An 18,408-nucleotide genomic window follows, 5' to 3' on the forward strand; every position below is an offset into this window, starting at 1 on the left:
GCCGGGGTCCGGCCCACCCTTCTCTTCCCAACCCCCCGACACCCCCCCCCCCGCGCCTTCGGGGAAGCGGCGCTGGCTGGGGCGGGGGCGGGCCGGTGGGAGGGGGGTGGCGGGAAGGCCGCGGCGGCGCCAGGGGGTTGGGAGCGACGAGACAGGAGGAGGCTCCCCCACGGCGCGCCCCTGCGACCCCAGCCGCTCAGCGGGCCCGGCCACAGACAATTAAAGCGGGATTCCTCCCCCGCTGACGTCGGCAGCGCCGAGGCCCCTCCCGCGGTGGCATAAAAGGCGCGGGCTCCGCAGCGCAGGCGGCAGTGGGGGCCGGACAGCGCGGCGGTGCGGACTGCGCGGCGGAGCAGCGAGCTGCACGGCGCCCAGAGCGCGGGCCGCCCGCCGAGCCCCAGCCGAGCCGAGCCGGGCCCGGAGCGCCGGGCCCCAGCGCCCGCAGCCATGCCGGCCGGCCGCGCCGCGCGCACCTGTGCGCTGCTCGCCCTCTGCCTCCTGGGCAGCGGGGCCCAGGATTTCGGGCCGACGCGCTTCATCTGCACCTCGGTGCCCGTGGACGCCGACATGTGCGCCGCGTCCGTGGCCGCCGGCGGCGCGGAGGAGCTCCGGAGCAACGTGCTGCAGCTCCGCGAGACCGTGCTGCAGCAGAAGGAGACCATCCTGAGCCAGAAGGAGACCATCCGCGAGCTGACCACCAAGCTGGGCCGCTGCGAGAGCCAGAGCACGCTGGACGCGAGCGCGGGCGAGGCGCGGACGGGCGGCGGCCGCAAGCAGCCCGGCTCGGGCAAGAACACCAACACCATGGGCGACCTGTCTCGGACGCCGGCCGCCGAGACGCTCAGCCAACTCGGGCAAACTTTGCAGTCGCTCAAAACCCGCCTGGAGAACCTCGAGGTCCGCGCGCGCCGCTCTTCCCCCTCCGGCTCGCGCGCCCCTCTGCCCTCCCCTACCTCCATTCCCGATCCGGCCCGACACCCCCCACCCTGGCCTCGGCCGGGTGCCGAGGCCCGGCTGGGGCCTCCCCAGGCTGGCGGGGCCGCGCAGACCGCCACTTGCCCGAGCTCCCCGCCAGGCCGCCCCCGCAGTCGCCCTGAGGGGACCGCGCCACGGGCCTCCCGGCACGGTCCCTGCTGCGCGCGTAACGATATGGTTTCCCCTCGCCCTTGCACCCTCGCAGCAGTACAGCCGGCTCAATTCCTCCAGCCAGACCAACAGCCTCAAGGATCTGCTGCAGAGCAAGATCGATGACCTGGAGAGGCAGGTGCTGTCTCGGGTGAACACTCTGGAGGAGGGCAAGGGGGGCTCCAAAAACGACACCGAGGAAAGGGTCAAGATCGAGAATGCCCTGACTTCCCTGCACCAGCGGATCAGCGAGCTTGAGAAAGGTAACAGTCATGGGGGGTTGGTGGCAGGCTGCCTGTCTCGGCTCCCTGGCCCAGAGGGACCCTGCCTCTGGTTTTGGCTTCCTGCATAACTCAACTCCATCCTGTAAAAGCCCTGAGCTCCTCCATCCCTCCAGCCCCATCCCTGCCCCAGGTTCTCCAGTTGGTGTTCCTGGCAGGGCTGGGGTGCCCTGGGCTCAGGACGTAACGGAAGCAGAGAAGGGAAGCAGAGTGAGGAAGGGAATGCCTGGTGTCCCCCCCCCAATACCCTCCCTGACACACTCACAAATTCGCAGGGTTTTTTAAGTCTGATTTGTTTAATCTTCAGCAACTTTGCACTGTAGCTGTGGCCGGCCCAAGTCCTCCCTGGCTAAGAAAGCCTGGCTTTAGCCAGCCAGTCCCCATTCCCGGCAGAGAGCAGGGCACGGGCTGGGTCTGAGTCCTCCCTGTCCTCAGCAGATTTGGGCCCCGAGCAGGTTTCCTCCCAGCCCCTTGATGCCCCTGGCGTCCTCTGAGGATTTCCGGGTCCCCTTCCCTGCCCTGAGCACACCCCCGCGGTTTTCTCTTCTGAGTGACCCAAGCCCAGGCATCTTGCGAGCCCCATGGTTCCTGAGTCGCCATCTCCAGCTGGCCCCAATCTCGCCCCGGGCGCACGGATGAGCTCAGGAGGCTCAGCCTTGAAGTTGCAGAAACCAAACAAGGTTGTAAAAGGGTGGGGGGTACTGCCGGGCTCCGAGCAGGGCCACGTGACCCTTCTCGACCGCAAAGTGTGCTGGATGGATTTAAACAGTGCCATCTTAAGGCACGTTATGTAACTGAAAAACAGATCGGGGAAGGGAGGAGGGAGGGAGGGAAAGAGGGGAGACCGGGGAAATGAGAAACACCCCCTAAAGAGGCCAGGGGTTAGATCTGCTCCAAGGGCAGGGGGCTGCCAGCCTGAGCTGTAGGGGAAGCTCTGAGGGGGCCAGCTCTGCTCTGTTCCCTGACACCTGGCTTAGAGGAAGAGGGTGGGGTTGCTGGCTCAGCAGGACGCCTTCTAGAAATAATTCTTGGCCTGGGGGTGCCGGTTGAGTGCTGGGCTCCCTGGCAGCGCCCGCTGTCCATGCTGGAGCTGGTGGGTGTGTGTCCCTGGCTCTGGGCCTGGTGCCCGTGCCCACTGCTGGGCAGGACTGTTTTGCCTGAAGTCAGTCGCACACGCCCGGGGCCACAGCCACAGAGCGTGCGGGCGGGGAGAGGGCGGACAGGCATCCCCTGGAGACCTCATGGCAGCTGGCTGCCTGGCGGCCGTGTAGAAAGGGAGGCTGTGGGGCCGGGAACCTGATGTTTCAGGAAGCACACAGGAAGTTCGCCGTGAGGGTTCGTGGCATCACCCTCAAAGCAGTTGCCTTGGGGGACCCTGGCTCCAGGGCCTCCTCCCGGCTCCCTGCTGTCCTGCCCTCTGCAGGGGGCTAGACAGAGTTGCTGGAAGGGCCTCAGAGGGGACAGCTCTCCCTCCGGTAGGGTGCATGGGCTTCTGGAAACAACCCGAGTCCTCATGGCACGTCAGCTGGGCCAGATGAGTGAGCAGGGGCTGCTGAATGCCCTGGCCTCGAGGGAGTTGTGACGGGCAGCGGGGCCTGGTTGTCTTGGGTGAGGATGCAGGAGCACCGGCAGCATCCTGGAATCAGGTCAGGCTCCCTCCCGGAGGGGCTGCTCCGAGGGGAGCTAGCCTCTTTCTTGGCAGGGAGAAGACCTCCTTCCTCTGCGGCCACACCTTCGAGGGTTGCTTTACAGCGTGTGCACCCACCCACTCCCTGCCCACGCCCGCTGCCCAGACTGAGTGCAGATGCTCACAGCCCACTACACATAGGCGGCTCCCCACACCCCCATCCCAGCCTCCCCACGGGGGCTGCCATGTGGGAGCCAGCCCCAGGGTGCAGAGACCTTGGATCAGCTCTCTGGTCCCGGCCCTATGCCCTGGGGCAAGGTGCTTGACCTCTCCAAGCCTCCCTCTTGGCATGTACAGAATGCAGAGGGTCTGCTCTGTCTGCGTCACGGAGCCTGGCAGGGGACAAGCCTGCTTCAGAGACTGGCGCTTTGTCGAGGCGCAGGTGTCAGGACTGTGTCCCGTCCTTCCCAGGTCAGAAGGACAGCCGCCCCGGAGACAAGTTCCAGCTCACATTCCCACTGCGGACCAACTACATGTACGCCAAGGTGAAGAAGAGCCTGCCTGAGATGTACGCCTTCACGGTGTGCATGTGGCTCAAGTCCAGCGCGGCACCAGGGGTGGGCACGCCCTTCTCCTACGCGGTGCCCGGCCAGGCCAACGAGCTGGTCCTCATCGAGTGGGGCAACAACCCCATGGAGATCCTCATCAACGACAAGGTAGAGCCCCACCCACCCCGGGCTGCCGGGGCGGGTGTGGGCGGCTTGAGCTATGCGGCCTCAGATGCTTCTGTGGCCCCGGGAGAAGAGAGGCCTGGGAGAGATGGGGAGGGGCACCCTCGCCTCCTTCCACGAGCAGGGTAAAGCTGGAGCCCTTCCAGACAGAGGCCTCCTGAGTTGGGGGCGACGGAGGATGACCCAGGGGGCCAGTCCATCCAGCATATCAAACCTGACTGCTCTCCCCAGCCGGCCTCGGAGCTGGCTTTGCTCCTCCGTATTGGGGGGACCATAGATGCCCTGGGGTGCGAAAGGTGCCCTGAGAGGTTCTTCCTGAGTCCAGGTCTGTCTGCTCAGCCCCGTACCCCTGGGAGGGGCCGGGTCTGCGCGACCCTGTGACAGGGGTGCCCTTTCCCTCCAGGGAAGCCGTCTCTGTCTTGGCCCTCCGCGGGCTGTGGAATTCGCTGCCAGCTCACAAGCGCCCTCATCTCTATGCCAGCTGTGGTAGTAAATGTCTAAAACCTGAGCTGGGAGTTGGATTCCAAGCCCTTGTTCTTGACGTCTTGCCCAGAAAGAGCTCTGCCTTTCCGGGGCCCCGTCTCCCCAAGTTAAGATGGTGTGAGGGTTCTTTTGTCAGCTGCGGCAGCCTCCCTGCCCAGAACATTAAGGGTGAGGGAGATTCCAGGTCAGAGGCTGGTCTGAGAATTAAGAGGCATGTGCCAGCTCCCCTGGCATCTCTGCAAAAAGGCTGGGCAGGTTATAGACCCAGAGGATCTGGTGATTACAGATGGAGCGTTGGAAGAGAGAGCAGAGGCCCAGAAAACGGCCGTGAACTCAGCCCCCAGGGGTGGCCCTCTCCATCAGAGGCCGCGTGTCCTGGGCTCACCAAGAGGGAGGAGGGCGAGTAGGAGCGAGGGGACTGTGTGTTCAGATCGATCCTGCGAGCCCCCTGGCAGCGCATCCCGTTTCCTTTGTGACGCTGGGACCCGTCCACAGATGGGGCCGCCAGATGATGAAGTCTGGGGGGGGGGGCAGGTGCTGCGAGAAGTCAGCTGCAGTGCTTGATGTGACTGGAAGCGCGTGTGAGTAACGGCCCGACTGGTAACCGGGGACGATCGTCAGTTCTGATCGTGCCCCTGGGTGCCGCTCTCCTCCCCAGGTGGCCAAGCTGCCCTTCGTAATCAACGATGGCAAGTGGCACCACATCTGCATCACCTGGACCACCCGGGACGGGGTCTGGGAAGCCTACCAGGACGGCACCCAGGGAGGCAACGGCGAGAACCTGGCGCCCTATCACCCCATCAAGCCCCAAGGCGTGCTAGTGCTGGGCCAGGAGCAGGTGCTGGCCATGGGGGCCGGGAAGGGGGGGCCGGCTGCAGGGGGAGGAGCCCCAGAAGCAGAGACCAGCCAGAGAAAGGGGAGTGGGGCTGTTGGGAGAGAGAGCGGAGAGAGGCAGCGGGGAGCAGGCGGTCGGGAGGAGGAGAGAGAAGTGGTCTCCCCTGAGCAGGAGCCGGGGAAGCAAGGGACGCAGCAGTCTGGGCAAAGCCCTGCCCCGGGCGGGCTCTCTCAGGAAAGGCCACAGGAGCGGGCTCTGGCCTCAAGGCTCTCCACCGCTTTCCCGACAGCAGCAGCCATGCTCTCTTCAGCACCGGAAGGCCAACTGTACATTTAGGGATGCATAATCTATTTCCTGCAAGTGACTTGTCTCCACTGGGCACCCAGGAGGGAAGGGCAGGCAGGAGAGCCCAGGCCTTCTGTTCTCATTGTGCGGCCTTTGCTGGCAGAGAGTGACATCTGAGTTCCTCGACGAGAGGCGGGGGGGATGGGGGGCCCCCAGGCCCTGCTCCCATGGTTGTCCACTGCCCCGGCTGACCCCTCCCACCCTGGGCCCCTCACAGGCGCCCCCAGGAGCTCTGCCTCCAGGGAGAGGGGAGCAGCCTCTCTGCTTTTCCTGAGCTCCCCGTGGCCAGGGGGGACCAAAGCATAGCTGAAGACCCAGAGACAGGGAGACAGGTACCCGGGGTGGACGTGAGAGCCTGTCCCCCAGGGGTGCCCTCCTGCTAGGCCCCCACCGCTGTGACCCCCACCCTCATCCTCTGCTTTTCTCTGAAGGACACTCTGGGTGGTGGGTTTGATGCCACCCAAGCGTTCGTGGGCGAGCTGGCCCATTTCAACATCTGGGACCGCAAGCTGACCCCGGGGGAGGTGTACAACCTGGCCACCTGCAGCACGAAGGCCCTTTCCGGCAACGTCATCGCCTGGGCTGAGTCCCACATCGAGATCTACGGCGGAGCCACCAAGTGGACATTCGAAGCCTGTCGCCAGATCAACTGAGGCCCTGGGCCGGAATGAGCCTCCGTCCCGGGCCGGCCCCCCGCCTCCTCCTGCTTGTGCGGTGATGATCCGTCGTCTCCTCTTCTCTCCCTCCCCCCCAGGAATGACTCCAGGCCCTCGCCCTCGCGCACGCGCACACAGCCTGGGCTCGTCCTCGCGCAGGGAAGCAGGCCCGGCTCCCACCTGTCCCCGAGGCACCCCCCCTCTCCGGGAGCGCGCACTGTTTCTCAGGCACGCCCCGTTCACCTCGAAAGCCAGCGGCTGCCACGTGAACGATGCACACGTAGGTGAGAGGACGCGTGTGTGTGTGTGTGTGTGTGTGTGTGTGTGTGTGTCTATGAGCGTGTGTCTCTCGGGGAGGCCTTCTCTTTTAAAATGGTATCTCGTTTCTTCTTTGTGGCTTTGGGAAATCTCACAACTGGTCTGCTATCTGTATTTGCCAATGGGGGCTGCCCGCGTGCCTTGGGGCTGGTGCAACTTCTTCTGCAATGCATCCGTCTTTGTTTGCAAATCTATTCCAGAGCAACAACTCTCTATGTTGATAAAATAAATGTCTTTTAGCAGTTTGTTAAAGGCCAGGGCCTCTCCATGGAGAACTTGTATTTTGTTGTAGAGGTGACCTCTTCTCCAAAGGGTTGAAGGCACGTGGCACCATGCACTTGGAGAGGGCAGAGGAGGTCAGGCCGGCCCCAGGATCCGGGTAGTCCCCCAGCCCCAGCGCCTGGCCTGTGTCCTACGGCTGGTGTCCGAGGGCGGCGCGGGGCTGGGGAGGCTGGCCTGCGTGCCCAGCTCGGCTGGCTCAGGCCCCCCATCCCACCTGTGGCCCTCAGCCTTCTCGCCTCCCTGCACTCGGCAAGGTCGGGCTCTGTCTTTCCCTTCAGCTGCCAGCTGCCGCCCCCCCAGAGAGAGGAGCGTCCCACCCAAGGCCCAGGAAGCCAGAGCCCCTCCCTCGCCTCTGGCAGTGGGAGGCCAGAGGCTTCAGAGGGTCGGCTCAGGGGTGGACCTTTTAGACTGGGAAACCCGCACTCTGATTAAGACCCTGCCCCACACGGCCAGTGGATGGGCGGGTCCATGGTAACTCTGACAGCCATATTCTTGCCACACACCCGGGCCCACGTGAGCTGGCTTGGCGAGTCCTCCAAGGGGGCAGGGGACCTCTTGTGGGGAGCCAGGCACGGCCAGGCTGGGGCCTGAAACCCATTCCCCCATCTTACAGGGCTCAAGCCCTGAAGCAGCCCCCAACCTGTCACCAGCTGGTGACACAGACCCAACCAGTGTCCAGAGGCTTGGACTTTTTTCCCATGAAAAACAAACATATACGTCTCCTCCTAGTCCTTCCAAGGTGGGGAGAAAAACACGTGTGCGCGCGCGCGCGCGCGTGTGTGTGTGTGTGTGTGTGTCTGTGTGTGTGTGTTGAATGAGAGGGAAGAGCATTCAGACGGATCACGCCCAAGGAGGGCGATCTCCCTGCTTTGTCGCACCATCTGGGGGTCGCACACCCCGAGGGCCACCTGGACTCTCGCCAGGAGTCTAATTAGCAAAAGGCTGGCAAGTCTTTCAAGAAATTCTCCTGCACTGCCTGGCTCATCTACAGCTGCAGACATTTCTTCAGGAGGAGCAGGTGTTCCCGTCTTCTGTTCCTTCCAGGGGCACCTGTCTCCTGAAACGCAGGTCCGTGTTGTGTCGAAACCCAGTGCATCTGTGTGCATCTGTGCTGGTGTCTCTGTGTCGGTGTCCGCGTGGGTGTCTGCACGGTACCCTGTCACCGTTCTGCAATGCCTCCCTCTTGTGCGGAGCGCGCAGTGCAGGCGCCCGGCTGCGCATTGTGGCTCAACAGTGGCTTTTCCTGAGACCATTGTGCTTCATCGGAGCCCGTCGGGCTGTGGCGTCTGTGGATCTGCAGGGATCTTCTCTGTTTGCATGTTCCTCGGGGTGGCGTGTCCCGTGCTTCCTCAGTCCGATGTGTGTTCCCCTGCCTGCATGAACTGCTCTGGTTCTGTGTTGTGTGCTGAGTGCCACCCATCGTTCTGTGACCATCCATGTAGCTACCAGGAAAGGCTGAGTAAGCAAGCCAAGGGTGTCGGAGGAGGTCAGGGGAGAGGTCGAGTCCCTCCCCTTCTCCCCGCTGCCCAAACACACCAAGTATTTTTAACATGTAGGTTGAGAGCAAGCCGAACAATCCCCGTAGTCGGGAGAGAGCGAGAGCTTGGAACCCACCCCCCAACCAGATCGGCCCCACCCCTCACTTCAGCCATCTCGGAGCTGTAGGCAAGGCCCAGAGCGTGCTAGGTGCTCTCCGTCGGCACCTCCCACCAGCCCCTGCAGATCTCATGGACCCCAGACCACCTTCTGCCCCAGTGGGCGCGGTGGGAGCTGTCCGTTCAGGACCACAAGCCATCCTCTGCCCTAACCAGAGATGGGCAGAGCCCACCCCAGATGCATACACCTGCGTCCCTTTGGCCTCCCCAACCCCTCCACTCCCCCCGTGGTGCCAGGGACAGAAGCGGATGTTTGACTCCCTCCCCGCCCGACTGGAGCCTGTGCCAAGCCCCCGACTCCCTCACTGTGTTAACACTTGGCACTTTGCCCACCCCGAGAAAGGCAGACAGCCACAAATCTAATCCACATAGTTCCCATCTACTCCTTAATCTGATGGATGTTCCCTCTTGCACTGAATAACACATGCCTATCTCAGGTAAGCCGTTTTATAAAATACGAAGATAAAAAAGCACTGTCGAGACAGTGTTTGCTTCTGCCGAGCTGGTGTCCCGCAGCTCCCTGGGTGTCCGAGGTGGGAGAGTGGCCGACAGGCTCTCCGGGCCCCTGGGGGGTTAGATCCCACTTGAATCGTAAGCCTTCTTGCTTTTGATAACACAGTATTGTTTCTCTTACTCTAGAAGAAAAAGTTTATTACCAAACAAGAGTATTTTTATGAAAGCAAAGGACAAACCTATAAATTAACTCAACCTATATCTCCCTTGAAAATACTTTTCAGGCTCCTCCAAAATGTAGAACTGAAAGCATGTATTTTGGAAGAAAGAAATACATTTTGTATGCTTTCTGTTCCTTTTGTAGATTCACAGTTTATTTTCTAAGACTGCAAAGATCACTCTGTCACCAGCCCTGGGACCTGAGACCAAGGGGGTGTCTTGTGGGCATTGGCATGAGGGTCAGTCATTCCAGTGAACTCCAGAGGGGGGCCACCTGTTCTTAAAGGCGTGTTGGGGACCAGGCTGTACACTGGCCACTGACAGTGGCCCCTCTGTCTCGGAGCCGACTTGTTAGTGGGATGAGCTAAGGACCTGATTATCAGTTCCAACCCTGACAGAAGAAACGAGGGTAATCGATTGTAAACAATAAGATGACAGTATCCTTTGTAATCTTATGGCAACCAAAATGTGGCTTAACGCAGTCGTGGTCTCATCTCTTAAAACACAGCGTGTAAATTTATTCAATTAACGATGGGAAACCTACCACTTCCGTGTACGGCGGACTTAAGTGCCATTTGTTGAAGGGGAACAAGCCATTGAGGAGAAAAAAAGCCCAACACTTAGAGTCCCAATTTTGTCTTACTTGCCAAAATGACCACAACGACGACAGCGCAAACCCCCGTGGTTGACATTGTCACACTGTATATACTGTACAATAGGAAGGAGAACCCATGTATCTCACTGTCCATTATTTGCTAACCAAAGCTGTACATTTTTCCCATGATCTGCAGCCTTTGGGTGTCTAGTGGGTCAGAACCATGGGACCTGCCACCTCCCATCAGCAATTCTGGAAATGCACTATTTCTACTGGTATTCTTGCTTTTTTTTTTCATTTTCTTGCTGAAATGACATGAATTGTTGAGTTTATTTTTACACAGTAAAAGAGTGAAGAAAGACTGTGGTCTCCTTGGAATGTCTCTTCCTTTCTCAAGCTTGCAAATGTCACTTCAACCTGCTGGACCACCTCAGCAGCCCTCCCGGGGGGTGCATGCCTGCCCATTGCCCTGTGACCCTCAGCAGTCTCGCGGCCATCCGGGAACACCGGACATCAGGCGTGGGGAGGGGGCCTGCCAGCTTCCCAGGTGCAGCCGACACCGAGGCAGAGAGAAGTGGAGTGATCCCCCAGTGTGTGGAGGCCACACCGGGACCCGGGTGCAGAGTAACTCCCCGTTTCTCACCCGCAGCCCTGCTCTGTCCTGAGCGAGTGCACTGTCCACAGCACAGCTGGGCACAGGTCCCAGGCAGCCTGGCCCTGTCCTTCCCAAACAGCCCTGCTCTGCTTTCCTTTGCCACATCCCTGCTGACCCATCCTTGTCCGACATCTGGTTACCTCCCCTCTTTGGGGTTCCCAGGCTGCTTCCTTGCACTTGAGCAAGAGGTCATCCCCAGATTCACGTAACAGGAGGATGATGGGCGATGTGGGAACCCTGGACACCGGGAAGAACTTACTTCTTTGGCCCCTTGTGGACCAGGCTAGACTCTGAATGGACGTGGAGCTCTCTAGCTGCTCCCTTCCAGGGAACAAAATAAATGACCAGGAGCCAAAACAGCCTGCCTGGTAGGTTGGTCCCCCCCCCCCACCGCCACTGCGCCCCAGCACACACGCACGCACACACACTGGGTTGGCAGAAGGACCTGGCCAGGACTCAGGAGCTGGGGTTTGGTGGGGTCTGAGTGGGCCATCCGTTGCCTGGGGTGGTACAGAGGGAGGAGATTTGGCCTCAGCCAGGCAGCCGCTTGTCCTGTTGCCCCTGTGGGAGGAGCCTCCATGGGGAGAGAGAAGCCCCTGCCAAGTCGAAGGCCCTTGACCCGTTTCCTCCAGAGGTGCCCTTGGCGGGTGGGGTCCATCTGCAGGCTGCATGCTCATGGCCGGGCCCGGAGCTGTACCCAATTCCAGCAGCTCCAGCTGACACACCACACACACTCTGCCTCCCACTCAAGCAAGCACATAGTTAAGCCAGCAGTAACATCACTCGTACGTTTCTCATCTCTGTGGGAAAGCTCACTCAGAGCCTCGGGTATTTTAATAACCATTGGCGGCAGATCCCTTTCCCCACTTCTCACACGGGTGACTGACTTCGGGGGGCTGTGGGGCTCAGAACAGCAGCTCAGAGGGAGGCTGCCGGGCCTCCCTGATGGGCCGGCTTATGTGGACGCCTGGGGTGGAGGGACACAGGCTCGGGATGTCAAAGCTGGAGAGCGACTCCGAAGCCGCGGACTCCGGCAGCCCACCGGATGCACGGACGTGTTCTCAGCTCACACGCTGCGGAGATGGGGCTTACTACCCACAGAGACGGTCTGCCCCACTTTCCAGCTCCGGCTGAGAGTTTCCTCCTGCTCGTCTAAGACGTCCTTCGTATTTCTCCTGCTGTGCCCAGTTCCTTACACTGAGCCGTGGCCGCAGTGAAGGCAGCCACCACGGCCCCCAGGGCTCAGCTCCGCGCCTCCCCTGCGCCTCCTGGCTGCCCTGCTCTAGGGCTCAACACGCTCCTCCCACCCTGGGAGCCCCCCAAGGGGCAGCAGGGGAGGACAGACCAACCCCCGGCGGGCCCAGGGAACGTGTCACCTGATCCCTGGCCTTGCTCTGTGAAGCTGGGGCGTGTGGATCAGACACGGGCCCCCAGGCGGGAGCAGCACATTTTGAGCAGTACCAGCCTGCTCTGTCCCCTTGTCTGCCCCCAAAAGTCTCCCGCGTGCAGCTGTGTCCCCAGCAGCCCCCTCTCTGCAGACCCCCAAGGAGTGCAAAGCTTCCTGGGCTCTGAGGAGTTAACTGCTCGCTGGAACCGGGAAATAGGAGAGAAGAAAAGTGGTGTGGTGGGGGGATGTTACAGAGGTTCTGGAACTCCCTGGAAGGCATGTGGTTCTGAGCTCAAGGGGCAGACAAGGGTGCTGAGGAAACGAAGACCCACAATGGAGCCTTCAGAAAAACATACAAACAGGAGAGCAGCCAAGATGCCGAGTAGGAGGGCCCTGTGCCTCCTCTTGCCACAACACCGATTATGTGACACCAGCTTGGGATCCCTGGGCCCTGCAACCAGAGTCCAGGACTCAGCTCTGCCCACTCGTAGGCCAGCCCCAACCCCAGAGTTAACACCTATCCTTCTCAAATTCTTCTAAAACATTTCAAAGGAAGGAATACGTCTGAACTCATTCTATGACGCCAGCATCACCGACACCCAAACCAGATAAAGATGTCACACACACACAGAAACAAACTACATAATGGAAAGGAATCTGAAAAAGAATGTGTGTGTGTGTGTGTGTGTGTGTAACTGAATCATTTTACTGTACACCTGAAACTAACACAATATTGTAAGTCAACTATATTTCAATAAAAATGGTTTGAAAAAAGGAAACTAGGCCAATATCACTGATGAACATAGATGCAAAAATCCTCAACCAAGTATTAGCAAACCGAGTCCAACAACACGTTAATCGGCTCACACACCATGACCAAGTGGGGTCCGCCTCAGGGAAGCAAGGATTGTTCAGTATCCTCATGTCAACCAAGGTGGTACGCCACACTGACAAACTGAAGAATAAAACCCGTACAATCACCTCAGTCGATGCGGAAAAGGCTTTTGACAAAATTCAACATCCATTTATGATAAAAAAATACTTTCCAGAAAGTGGACATAGACAGAACACACCTCAACATCGTAATGGCCATTTATGACAAACCCACAGCCAGCATCACACTCAGTGGTGAAAAGCTGAAAGCATTTCCTCCAAGATCAGGAGCAAGACAAGGATGCCGCTCTCACCACCTTTATCAACGTGGTATCGGACGTCCCAGCCACAGCAGTCAGAGAAGAAAAAGAAAAGGAGTCCAAATTGGAAAGAAGAAAAACTGCCACTGTTCACAGGTGACACGGTGCTACACATAGACAACCCCAGAGAGGCCACCAGAAAAGTACTGGAGCTCAGCAACGAACTCAGTCAAGTGCAGGAGACAAAACTTGAAATAGAAATCTGATGCGTTCCTGTACATTAACAATGAACTGTCAGAAAGAGGGATTAAGGAAGCAATCCCATTGCGTCAGAAAGAGTAAAATGCCTAGGAATAAACCTACCTAAGCAGGCAAAACACTTGTCCCTGGAAACCTGTAAGAAACTGGTGAAAGAAATGGAAGAGGACACAAATAGAAAGGTATGTTCTGTTCTTGGGTTGGAAGAGTTAATACTGTTAAAATGACCATACTACCCAAGGCAGTCTACAGATTCAACGCCATCCCCATGGAAATCCCAATAGCATTTTTCACAGGACTAAAATAATTTTAAAGCTTGTATGGAAACACAAAAGACCCTGAACAGCCGAAATAATCTTGAGAAAGAAGAATGGAGCTGGAGGAATCGTGCTCCCTGACCTCAGACTACACCACAAAGCTACAGTGATCAAAACAGCATGGTCCTGGCACAAACACAGACACACAGATCAATGGAACAGGACAGAGAGCCCAGAAATAAAGCCACGCACTCATGGTCAGTTAATCCACGACAAAGGAGGCAAGAATACACAATGGAGAAAAGACAGTCTCTTTAACACGTGGTGCTGGGAAATCTGGACCGCTGCCTGCAGAAGACTGAGATTAGAACATTCTCTAACACCACGTACAAAAATAAACTCAAAATGGATTAAAGACCTAAAGGTAAGACCAGAGACTATAAAACTCCTAGAGGAAAACATAGGCAGAACAGTCTTGGACATAAATCTTAGCAATATTTTTTTTGGATCTGTCCCCTAAGGCAAAGGAAGTAAAAGCAAAAGTAACAAATGGGACTTAATTAAACTTAAAAGGTTTTGCACAGCTAAGGAAACCATCAACAAAATGAAAAGACAACCTACTGATGGGGGGGAATTTCTGCAAATGATGTGGCTGGTAAGAGGTTAATATCCAACACATACAGACAGCTCATATAACATCAAACATACGCACACACACACACACAAAAGATTAAAAAATGGGCAGAAGACTTAAATACATTTTTCCAAAGAGGATATGCAGATGGCCAATAGTGCATGAAAAGATGCTAACATCACTGATCGTCAGGGAAATGCAAATCAAACCACAGTGAGATACCACCCCACACCTGTCAGAACGGCTGTCATCAAAAAGAACACAAATAACAAATGCTGGCAAGGATGTGGAGAGACGGGAACACTTTGTACACTGTCGGGGGCATGTAATTTGGGGCCGCTACTGTGGAGAACAGTATGGAGGTTTCCCAGAAAAACTAAAAATAGAACTACCATATGACCCAGCAATTCCACTCCTGGGTATGTATCCAAGAAAAACCCAAAAATGCTAACTGGAAAAGATACATGCACCCTAATATTCATTGTTATTTACCTAAATGCCCATCAACAGATGATTGGATAAAGAAGATGTGATATGCACGCGCGCGCACACACACACAAACACACAATGGAATACTACTCAGCCACAAAAAGGAATGAAATGTTGCCATTTGCAAACACATGGATGGACCTGGAGGGCATTATGCTAAGTGAAATAAGTCAGACAGAAAAAGACAAATACTGTATGATATCACTTACATGTGGAATCTAAAAAATACAACAAATTAGTGAATATAACAAAACAGAATCAGACTCAAAGATACACAGAACAAACTGGTGGGAAGAGGTGGGAGGGGCAAGACGACAGGGGCAGGGGGTTGACAGCCGCAAACTACCAAGCACAGAATGAGCGGCGAGGGTGCGCCGTCCAGCGCAGGGAGCGCAGCCGGCTCGGCAGGACAGCTGGGGCGGAGCGGGACCCCTGACAGCTGCGCGTCACTGCGCTGTGCACTTACTTGCATAATATTGTGCATCAGCTCTCCTTCAGTTTGTGAAAAGGGGGAAGAAAGAAAAACATACGTTCATTCACTCATTCATCGAGGACCTGTTCTCCGACCGGCTACCACGAGCAAGCACCTGGCCGGGTGCCTAGCGGGTGGTCTGCAGGGCGGGAGGCCCAGCTCCAGGCGTGGAAACAACGAAGGCACGCGGTGGGGGAGGCAGGGGGCGGGCGGGCGTGAGAGTGGAAGGCACTGCCAAGGAAGCCGTCTGTCCCCGGTTTGATTTCTGTGCTTCCCAATTCAGGCCAAGGTGGGGGGCCATCTGCTAAAGTAGGCACAGAGAAAACATTTTCGCTGTGCAGAAAATTGGCTTCTGAGGGGAGGCTGCGTGCTCAGCACAGAACCAGCCTGCACAGGAGATGCCAGGGGCACCGGGCAGGGAGGGGTGCAGGGAGGGAGGCTCCAGTCAGGGCTGCAGGGACGCCCCTGCTCCCTCCCCATCCTTGCTAGGCCCCCAGCCCCGATGGCCAGGGTCTCCAGCGCGTCAAGCCCGTTCCTAAAACTTAGGGTCCTTTGCATGGGGCTTGTGTGGAGGGGCAACCGCTCCCTCCCTCATGACAGCTTTATTGAGATGTAATCCACACGTCGTAAAACTTACCCATTTACTTCAGTGGCTTTTGGCAACTTACATTACTAGTTTTTTAAACTGTGGTAAATATACACAACTTAAAATGCACTACTTTAACCATTTTTAAGTGTACAATTCATTGGCATTAATTACACTCACAATGTTGTGCAACTGTCACCACCGTTTATTTCTAAAACTTTTTCTTCACCTCGTACAGAGACTCCAGCCATTAAACATAAACTCCCTGCCCCCACACCCAGCCCCTGGTAGCCTCTAGTCTGCTTTCTGTCTCTATGAATTTACCTCTTCTAGGGACCTCACACAAGCGGAATCATAGTGTTTGTCCCTTTGTGACCAGCTGCTTTCACTTAGCATAGTTTTCAAGGCTCATTCGTGTTGTGGGCTGTGTCAGAATGGCGTTCCTTTTTACAGCTGAATAATATTCCATCGCATGGACAGGCCACGTTGACTTGTCCATTCACGTGTTGGTGGCTACTCGGGCTGTCGCCGCCTTTCGGCTGCTGTGAACGCTGCTGCAGCGAACACGGGTGTGTAAGTCTGTTTCAGTCCTTCTTTCGATCCTTTTGGGTACATACCTAGGAGTCGAATCATGTGGTAATTCTATGTATAGGTTTTGAGGAACTGCCAAACTACCTTCCACAGTGGCTGCACCATTTTACATTCCCACCAGCAACGTACTAGGTCCCAAAGACCCCCAGCACTTGCTGCTCCTGCTGTGGCGGGTGTCACTCGATGGCAGCATCCCGACGTGTGAGGTGCCTTACGTGGCTCTGGTTTGCATTTCCCTGATGATCAGCGACGCCGTGTGACATTGCACGGTGCTAGTGGTGTAGCGATTTTCATGTGTTTTGGCCGTTTTGTGTCTTCTTTTGCAAAATGTCTATTCAAACCCTTTGGTCCTTTTAGAATCAAGGGCTTGCTTTTTGCTGTTGAGTTACAGAAGTTCTTCTAAATTCTGGATATTAACCCATTATTTGGACATGTGCCTTGTGAATACTTCCTCCCATCCTGTGGGCTGTGTTTTCACTGTCTTGATAGTAGCCTTTGATACACAAATTTTTTTATTTTGATGACGTCCAACTTACCTTTTTTTGGTAACTGCCTGTGTTCTTGTATCATATCCAAGAAATAATTTGCTTGACTAAAACCCTCCGTATCTTCGACCGACCATCCCCGCTCAGTGTAAATCAGCCCGTGGTTCTCTCTCCCTGCACCCGTGCTCCCGTGGCTGTCCCTGCACGGCTGCCCCGCCCAGAACCCGGCGGGCAGAGGCCGTGTCTGTTTCCTTCCGCATAGAAGCCCCTTCTGGCTTGAACATTCTTGGCTCTGGGCTTTGCTCTTCAGAATTCTGGTTCTCTAAGAATCACAGAATGTTAGCACAGATGTAGAAAGGAAAAAAAAAAAAAAAGCAACAGAAACGCCCTTTGAAATAAAAACCGACTGCGTTCCTACCCCAGGGGAGCTGGTACGTGTCACAGGCCAGCTTGACTCAGTTTAGGAAAATGCCCCAGTGGCTAATTGTTGGTCTGGAGGGTAGGCTCACCCCCTCCTCTGCCTCCAGGGGTCCAGGCAGGAAGGAAGAGGTGAAGGGAAGAGAGTGCAGGGCTGCTCGCACAGCAGCAAAAGGGCCTGCGGGCTTGCAGACATCCTGGGAGAGGAGAGGTGAGAGTCCGGGGAACACAGAATTGGGGAATGAAAAGACATGAGGGGACGGAGAAGGGCCGGCGCCCAGCCGCCCAGAAACTCCTGTGTTGTCATCTGTGGCGGAGCTGCTCGTCGCCCCGAACACCAGTGAACGCCCGCTGCCCAGACGGCCCGGGTGTGCCATGCTTTGCACGTGCAGGGGTTGCGTGGTGTCCAGTGTAGCCCTCCCCCCACATCGAGTGCGCAGCAGAAGCAGGAAACGTGCAGGGACGTGACCCGAGAAGCACGGGGTCCGCATGGGACTCTGGATTCTCCACTATATGTGGATGGGGGCTGTACTGGGGTGAATAGTGTCCCCCCAAAACTCATGTCCACTCCAGAGCCTGTGAATGTGACCTTATTTGGAAACAGGGTCTTTGCAGATGCTGTCAAGCTAAGATGCAGTCATACCGGAGCAGGCCCTGATCCAAAGACTGGCGTCCCGGTAAGAAAGGGGAAATGTGGTCGGAGACACGCGGACATGAGGAGAAGGCTGAGTGAAGACAGAGCAGAGACTGGGGTGATGCGTGTACAGGCCAAGGGCTGAGGCCTTGAAAGGGGCCTGGACCAGACTCTCTCTGAGCCTCCGGAAGGAGCCAGCCCGCCGACACCGTGACTTCAGGCTCTGGCTTCCAGAGCTTTGAGGGAATAAATTTCTATTGTTTGAAGCTCCCCAGTCTCTGGTATCTCGTCACAGCCCAGCAATGAACAAAGGGGCCAATGTCCTTCTATTCCAACAGCAACGGAAAGGGAGGCCCCCAGGCCGAAGGCTGGGAACACCAGGGGCCGGTGCTGGCTGGCATGGGGTCCCTGCCTCCAGCTGCGGGCTTGGCAGGCCCCCGAGCTCCGGTTTCCCTGCTCTTTAGGGCTCAAAGGTCACCAGACTGTTGGCCCCTCAGCGTCTGGCAGTGGAAGGGGGAGGCTGAGAAGCCGTCTGGTCAAAGCCACCTCTGCACGTCACCCACCCACCCGCGACCACCTCAGGTCTCTAAGCGCTGCAGCAGAGACAGCGGTGCGAGTGGGGCCACTGACACCGGAAACGCCTGAATGCTCAGGAGGGCAAAGCCGCCCCTCGAAGCATCCCCTGCCCCCAGGAGCGTGACGCCCTGGCATGTGACCAGATGCTCCCTGTTGTGGGTCTGGTGGAGGCCGCGGGGAGGGGAGGGGCCGGAGGACGGAGGACTCAGGCGGTTGAAGGGGAGGCAGT

General features: G+C 57.2%; 2 protein-coding genes across 2 annotated transcripts in view; one reads left to right on the top strand and one right to left on the bottom strand.

Moving 5' to 3' along the window:
- Window positions 1-318: 318 nt before the first annotated feature.
- NPTX1 (neuronal pentraxin 1) lies at window positions 319-9,966 on the top strand. The gene is made up of 5 exons (XM_031469287.2): window positions 319-897; window positions 1,181-1,388; window positions 3,505-3,749; window positions 4,906-5,085; window positions 5,859-9,966. The coding sequence occupies exons 1-5, from the start codon at window positions 448-450 to the stop codon at window positions 6,078-6,080; spliced, it is 1,305 nt and encodes a 434-aa protein (XP_031325147.1). The 5' UTR covers window positions 319-447; the 3' UTR covers window positions 6,081-9,966.
- Window positions 9,967-16,598: 6,632 nt separating this feature from the next.
- ENDOV (endonuclease V) overlaps window positions 16,599-18,408 on the bottom strand; it is a 35,496-nt gene continuing 33,686 nt past the window's right edge. Inside the window, exon 10 of the mRNA XM_031469289.2 lies at window positions 16,599-16,874. Within this exon, the coding sequence (XP_031325149.2) occupies window positions 16,696-16,874 (179 nt within the window). The 3' untranslated portion in view covers window positions 16,599-16,695. The remainder of the gene's footprint in view (window positions 16,875-18,408) is intronic.

This window comes from Camelus dromedarius, chromosome 16 (genome assembly GCF_036321535.1).
Source record: "Camelus dromedarius isolate mCamDro1 chromosome 16, mCamDro1.pat, whole genome shotgun sequence".
In the NCBI taxonomy this organism is placed as follows: domain Eukaryota; kingdom Metazoa; phylum Chordata; class Mammalia; order Artiodactyla; family Camelidae; genus Camelus; species Camelus dromedarius.

What these genes read in the sequence shown, in the direction of transcription:
- NPTX1 (XM_031469287.2), top strand. Translation starts at nt 448, where the DNA reads ATGCCGGCCGGCCGCGCCGCGCGCACCTGTGCGCTGCTCGCCCTCTGC. An exon ending in AGATCCTCATCAACGACAAG is followed by an intron (nt 3,750 to 4,905) that starts GTAGAGCCCCAC and finishes TCTCCTCCCCAG; the next exon opens with GTGGCCAAGCTGCCCTTCGT. An exon ending in TAGTGCTGGGCCAGGAGCAG is followed by an intron (nt 5,086 to 5,858) that starts GTGCTGGCCATG and finishes TTTTCTCTGAAG; the next exon opens with GACACTCTGGGTGGTGGGTT.